Source organism: Gymnoscopelus microlampas (genome assembly GCF_963454915.1).
Source record: "Gymnoscopelus microlampas genome assembly, chromosome: 11".
Taxonomy (NCBI): Eukaryota; Metazoa; Chordata; class Actinopteri; order Myctophiformes; family Myctophidae; genus Gymnoscopelus; species Gymnoscopelus microlampas.
The window spans coordinates 44,840,072-44,847,571 of NC_139948.1; the positions used below are offsets into that span (position 1 = coordinate 44,840,072).

Sequence of the window (7,500 nt, forward strand, 5' to 3'; positions counted from 1 at the left end):
AATAGTTGCGTTACTGTACTGCAGTCATAATGGAGATCTGCTGATCTGACCAATATGGGACTGATGGACATGTAAATGTGTGTGCGTATCGCAGAGGACCCCAAGGGAGTGATGCACCAAGTGGGAAGTCGGATTAGCGGATCTCCCAAATATACAGTTAAAACCGCAAATCCCCATATGTGGAGTAGCCATGATGTCATGATTGTGACGTCATACACTGGACTGGACTCCATATTTGAGCCTGACTGACACGGAGAACTCAACAAATAATGCATACATGGCCATAAAAGGGACACTGACAGACAGATAGGCAAGGCATGCATTTCTGACTTGCAGCGTTCCCGAGTAGGCCCACCGGTCTAGTGACTTTAACCCATTAAAACCGGGACAGTATCTGTGTCATTTTAGATTTTATTGAGTTCATTTTTAAACATTTCTGAAAATAGTTTTAATAATTTCGATTTTCTTTTAACACAAATCTTCTCTTCTAGGGGTCTCTGGCAGAAAACATTTTCAGATGGGGGTCGGCGGCCATATCCTCCTATAATTTGCCAATGCTCTCTAGTGGTAGGTAGGTAGGTAGGGTGGTGCCCAGCTGTGGGATCCCCCCCACGGATGCGTCGACCGGGTATGGACTAGTACATATCAATTTTGGAAATGATTTGAGAACTACTGATTTAAAAGGCTTTTTTTTTTAATCAGAACCCTAAATTAACACTAAAGGATGTTTACAGTGCGGAGAGGAAAGGCAACGCCTACCTTGAGGGCAGCGATGAGCCCAGGTCGGAGATGTTGCGGTTGTCGTCCTCGCCGGGGCACGGGCTGCTGGGAGTGAACTCCACGTCCTCGCCCTCGCCATAGTCCTCGAACTGCTCCTCCCCCGAGATGACGGACGCCGAGCCAATCATCTGCCCGGGACTACGCGTTGCACAGGGAGCATGAGTTAACGGTCGGCATGTCTAGCGCCGCCTTTACCTAAATCGCTTTTACATTCACCAGTTCACATTTGAGATTGGGGTGTGACAAAGTGTGCAAGCATTGACAGTAGTCAACTATGTAGCCTATATGCTTGCACAAACCTAAATCTGATACACCCGAAATACATTATTATTATTATTATTAGCTGCAGCTGTGTTGTTAACATCTCGGTGTACTATAAGGTCAGCCTGCCATGATTTTACATGGCAGGCTTCACTTGACAGTCGCATATTACATTACATTACATTACATTTAGCAGACACTTTTATCCAAAGCGACTTACAATAAGTGCATTCAACATATAGGTAGGGAACGAAACTACTAATCACCAGAAGTCTTAAGTGCATTCTCGTCTAAAACAAGCAACTAAGAGTATACCTAGCACTAAAGTAAAAGTGCAATATATCAGCTTCCTACTTTCCTAAACAGATATAGGAAAAATAGGAAAATCTAATGATAATTCAGGGGTCTTCAACGTTTTTCAGGCCAAGGACCCCTTTGCTGAGAGAGAGATGAAGCAGGGACCCCCACTACATATTGTATAACATTGTGTTGCAGATTAAACTTTTTCACAGATTTCATATAATAGCTTCATAGATTGTGCTTGTTTGACAGCACTGTCATCAGTGTTGTGTAGCGTTGTGTTGGATTCATGTTAACGTGTATTTTCAGACAGTTAACCACATAAACCATGAATAGGTAGAAAACCTGCACTTGGTCTGCTCTTTTACCCCCCCCCCCCCCCCCACACCAAACCTCTTTGCCGTAAATAGCCCTTCTACAAGCCCACAACGCCTGGCGCTAGATAGGCTATTTTCGGTTAATGTTCCCCTCAGAATATGGATGCTAGGGTTCAAGTGGTTAATGTAAAAGAAAGGGGGGAAAAAGTTCCTATCACACAAAGATTTGGCGGCCCCCTGGTAGTAACTCTGAGGACCCCCTAGGGGTCCCGGGCCCACTGTTGAAGACCCCAGGAATACATTATTAACACACACACACACACACACACACACACACACACACACAGCCTGTAGCGTTAACCCTTTAAACATCTGGCTGACCTGTCCCCACGTCCCAGGTCACAGGTGTCAGAGCCGTTTGCGTGTTCGCTGCTGCTGTCCATCTCGCACTCGCCGTCCGCTCCGCCGTCGCCCTGCCCGTACGCACTGCATTCTGGGTAAGGCCGCGTGCACATGATGATGGGTGGCCCGAGCCTGGCTTCACCGTTCTGCATGAGTGTGAACACACACACACACACACACACACACACACACACACACACACACACACACACACACACACACACACACAGAGTGCAAAACAAACAGTGAATATGATGAAAATGAAAACAACAACAACATGTAATAACATTTATAAAGGTATAAACAACTCATATGCGTCGGTGTGAAGGCCACTGATTGGTCTTTCACGGACCAATCAAATTAAAAGTAATCTCATTCCAGAGCCTCTCATCTACAAAGGAGAGAGTCTGTGGGAGCTAATAAAACACACCAGGTATACTCTCAACGGTTTGTCGAGCTCATTCGCTGCTGAGTGTTGCCTCTAACAGCTTCATGGTATAATGTGCTCTTTTTCATAGATTTTCCCTCCTGGGGAACATCAACACCACAACAGCGTGTGAGAGGGAATGAATTAATATATCTCTTAACCAATAATGAAAATAGCCGATGGTTGTGGTGTGGACTCTGCCATCCACTTCACATCATTTTTTTTTCAAAACTAATGAATATCTTTATAATTTGGTTGTGGTGTTCAGCGTGGACACAGCCCTTTAGTCTTTTCTTCATCCCTCCCCTGTGCGGTTTGATTATCTTTTCCTCTCTCACTCTGTTTAACACATTCGGGTGCCAAAACCGTATTTATACATTTTTGCAAAAGGTGCAAAAACTTACTCGGAGTGCCAAAACCGTATTAAAACGGTTTTGGTGTCTTTTTGTTTTTTTTCCGCACGGGAGGGGCTAGAGCAGCTCTGGGAGTACCCATTGTGATCCTGAGAAGGATAGGCCAGATGGATTTCCTTCTTTAAAACGCCTATATCTCCGAATCTGTTTCCGGTGGGGAAAACCGGTCATGCGCGATAATATAATAATATAATATATAATAATCTGTACATTGGTCAGCGTGCATTTTAAGAGCACGGTTTATTTTATCCACTTACGGTAAACCCTTAACGTAGTAAATTGGACCCGATTTGGCTCTGTACTTAGACCCCTTGTAATACCCTCGAGGCCCACATGTTGGAATGGGAATCGCTGCCCTATATACTTTGTTGACCGGGGTAACCCGGGGGTCCTCCTGGCTTCAAAAGCAATGAGGGCAATTCTCTTATTTGAACATGTGTGGAAGAACAACACACTCGAGTCTAGACAACAGGGGTGATCACAGTGTTAACACACGGTTTTGATTAAGCGATGGGTTGTTGATGTAGGCCTACTTCATGCAGTTACACAGCAGTGGCGTCCCCAGGAATTACATTTAGGGCAGGCGAGATTTTTTTTGCACCCCCCCTCTCTATTACCCCAAAAAAGAAATTTCAACTCAATCGAAAATCGGCGAAAGTGGCCGTTTTCAAGATGTTTTGGCCATTATCTCTGGAATGGAAGGTCAAATCTGATCAGTTCAAAGCGTGTTGGATGAGTGACTTTGAGGGCATTAAGCACGCAATGACACCTTGTCGGGTTATTTGGGTTTTCTAGGGGAGGCGAGATCTTAGTTGGGCAGGCGACCGCCTGCCCTGCCTCTACAGTGGGTACGCCACTGTTACACAGTCTCTCACTCTCTGCTTCCAGGGAGCCCCTCTCCATTAGCTCACACCCCAGTAAGCACAGAGAAAGAGACATACAGTGCTCTGTGTGTGTGTGTGTGTGTGTGTGTGTGTGTGTGTGTGTGTGTGTGTGTGTGTGTGTGTGTGTGTGTGTGTGTGTGTGTGTGTGTGTGTGTGTGTGTGTGTGTGTGTGTGTGTGTGTGTGTGTGTGCGCGCTCAATTATTACCCTTTGCTAGGTTCATAAATATATTACAACACACACACGCACACGCACACACACACACACACACACACACACACACACACACACACACACACACACACACACACACAACACACAATAATACAAATGACCAGCAGTGTAAATGGGTGCATCTGCCTTCAAATGATGTTGTCTTGTGGATGTAAAATTGCATCAGAGTAGCCAGATGCAGAGGAATGTTACAAGCAATCCATGGAACGTTAACCTCTCACTTGCCTATAGCTGTGTGTGTGTGTGTGTGTGTGCGTGCGTGCGTGCGTGCATGCGTGTGTGAGTGTGGATTTGGGTTTTAAAATGGCCTCCATGGGATGATGCACCGCGCTGGGCACCCGGAAAAAGGTAGCATGTGGCTGCAGCGTGTCCTAGATCTGTCAGAGTGTGTGTGTGTGTGTGTGTGTGTGTGTGTGTGTGTGTGTGTGTGTGTGTGTGTGTGTGTGTGTGTGTGTGTGTGTGCGTGTGCGTGCGTGCGTGCGTGTGTGTGTGTGTGTTAATAATGTATGCAACTGTCTGGCCTCAAGTGAATGTGGTACAACACCCCCCCCCCCCATGAACACATGCACACATTTGCATGGCATTCAACAACAAAATAAGCACCTGCTCTCACTTAACACAAACGGGAATATATGCACAAGCGCGCGTGTGTGTGTGTGTGTGTGTGTGTGTGTGTGTGTGTGTTGGCAGGGTGCTATGTCTTAGGGACAACATTGTCCTGTACTGTAGCTTTCATTTTTACACATCATCAATAATACACACTCTGCTGTCTGAGACTGAAGTGTTTTTCTGTGCACAGAGGAAATGGATTTTTTGAGACGACAGAGAAGGAAGGAGGGAGGTGAATCAGGGTCAGTGGAGAAGAGAGGGGGAAAAAATTCAATTATTTCAATTTTTTTGCCCCGAAATGAAACTATTGTCAAAAGATTTTCAAAATAATTTCACACATTGATTAAAACATCAAAGGAATTCCATAAATGTAACAAACGTGTGAAGTACTGAGTACAGATCTACAAGCTCACACGCGTCGCATCATCATAGCGCGCTGTGAGCTTGTAGATCTGCTCTTGTCACCAGTTTGGGTACCGGGGAGACATTACATTTCTCTTTTGTGTCTCGAGCTAAACAAAAGTTTGGAAACCACTGATGTACAGAGTAAAATCCTGAGTGTGTTCATTGAACTCAGAGGGTGTACAAACACAACCGTGTGTACACTAAGGGTCCACTTGGTTCCATTCATACAACAGAGCGACAATAAGCAAGGTAAATAATCACTTATAATAGAACGCAGAGAGAACAGTGTAGTGCTTCAAGAAACTAGCATACAAGAAACACTATGAACCTAGCATTAGGTCTGTCACACAATTATGACATAATCGTCTAATCTCAATTATTTACTTTGTTTGCATAATCGTCAATCGTTTCCATGTTGACAGATTTTCACACATTTCTAAATATTAATTAAAAAAAGCAGAAATAGCGGATCTACAAGCTTACAATGCGTCACAAAGTGACTGCAAGCTTGTAGATCTGCTATTTCTGCTTTTTTGACATGTATAAAAATTATTAAAATGTCTTTGTATATTTCAGTTATTTGTTATATCTACCCTGTGCATTTTTTGATTACGAAGCCTAAAAGGCTCCATATGTTCCAATGTTCAATGGCCAAACACACAAGTAAATCATTAATCAGGAATTATTTGAGTGAAAATGTATCGTCGACTTAAATGTGTAATCATGACAGCCCTACCTACATGTAGCATCTAGCGTCTACACAACATGCGATCTAATTTGTAAACGCAGGACGTTGCAATGTAGTAACAGGCACAAGCAATGCCAATAAAATAACATGTAAACGTGGGTACAGAATGACAGAGTATTGTGTGTGTGTGTGTGTGTGTGTGTGTGTGTGTGTGTGTGTGTGTGTGTGTGTGTGTGTGTGTGTGTGTGTGTGTGTGTGTGTCTGGGCCATAAATAGATTCCAGCGCCAAGTAATCTGTCAGCTCTACCTTCTCTGCAGGGTGTTTCTATCACTTTGACGGCTGCTATCGATGCAACGCTTAACCCGTTAAGACCGAGGTCGCATGTGTGTGTAATTTTTTGGAATTTCTTTGGCTATTCAAAAATAGCTGATCTACAAGCTCATAGCGCGGCACCGAGTGCTGCGCTATGAGCTTGTAGATCTGCTATCTCTTTGAAAAATCTTGAATTTGTGCAAATCTTAGAATATATGTTTTTTTTTTTAAGCGAACATTTGTGACTCAAATCTTTGCTTCTGGGGGATTCTACAAATGTCTTCTAAATCCTAACAGTTTTTTGAAAAAACTTGTGACACTATAATCAGTGGTTCCCAAACGTTTTTCATGTCAAGGACCCCCAAAATTATATGTATTTGGCCGTGGACCCCCATCTGAAATTATTTTGTTCCAGGGACCCCCAGAAGCAAAGATTTGAGTAAAAAATGCTTTAAATTTTTAAAAAATTTAAAAAATTCTTTAAAAAATATATATATATATTCAAATATTCGCATAACTTTTCAAAAAATTCAAAAATAGCAGATCTACAAGCTTGTATATCTGCTATTTTTGAATAGCCCCAAAAAAATCTTAAAATGACACATATGCGTTCCCGGTCTTAATGTGTTAACACGTTAAGACCTCTACAAATGCACTCTAAAATCAGTAGTTCTCAAACTTTTTCGTGTCAAGGACCCCCATATATTTGACCACGTACCCCCCACCTGAAAATGTTTCGTTCCAGGGACCCCTAGAAGAGATGATTTGTGTCAAAGAAGTCTAAATTATTAAACATTTTCCAAACCTTTTTCATATTTTGCTAATTATGTTCAAAAATAGCGATGTACAAGCTGAAGTGACGCGCTGTGAGCTTGTATATCTGCTCTATTGTTTTTTAGAACTACCGTTCTGAGCCACTGTTCTAAATCCTGAGAGTTTTCAGAAAAAACATATGTTGCCGCTGCTATATATATATATATATATATATATATATATATATATATATATATATATATATATATATATATATATATATATATATATATATATATATATATATATATATATATATATATATAAAGCTAAAATCTAAAATGACACAGATGCTTTCCCGGTTTTAATGGGTTAAAACAAAGCATGTTTGATTGAAACTTTATTGATTTGGCAAAGCGGCACCCTCCCCTCGGTGCAAACACAGGGCGAGCGCACGCTACAGTGAGTTAAGATTTAAGACGCGATGCCTGTTACAATGAAATATAGCAGGTTAGATTAAGGACACGCACTGCCTGTTAGAATGAAGCATAGAAGTCCAATTTCACCCTCGGAATGAAGGACAGACTGACTGCGCTACCTGGTGGAAAAATCCTCAGTTTAACTCAGGGTCAAACAACAAAGTTGTGCAGAGAGCTTAAAGTGGTAGAGTATGTTAATACAGTCTAACCCTTTAAGACCGGGAACGCATCTGTGT

At 42.5% G+C, this 7,500-nt stretch overlaps 1 protein-coding gene across 1 annotated transcript in view; it reads right to left on the minus strand.

Annotated features, from left to right (window-relative positions):
* The window catches only part of rab11fip4a (RAB11 family interacting protein 4 (class II) a), a gene marked incomplete at both ends in the record, with an annotated part of 65,045 nt that overhangs the window by 13,480 nt on the left and 44,065 nt on the right, over window positions 1-7,500 (minus strand). The window contains 2 exons of the mRNA XM_084072900.1: window positions 760-918; window positions 2,040-2,206. Of these exons, the coding sequence (XP_083929026.1) occupies window positions 760-918; window positions 2,040-2,206 (326 nt within the window). The remainder of the gene's footprint in view (window positions 1-759; window positions 919-2,039; window positions 2,207-7,500) is intronic.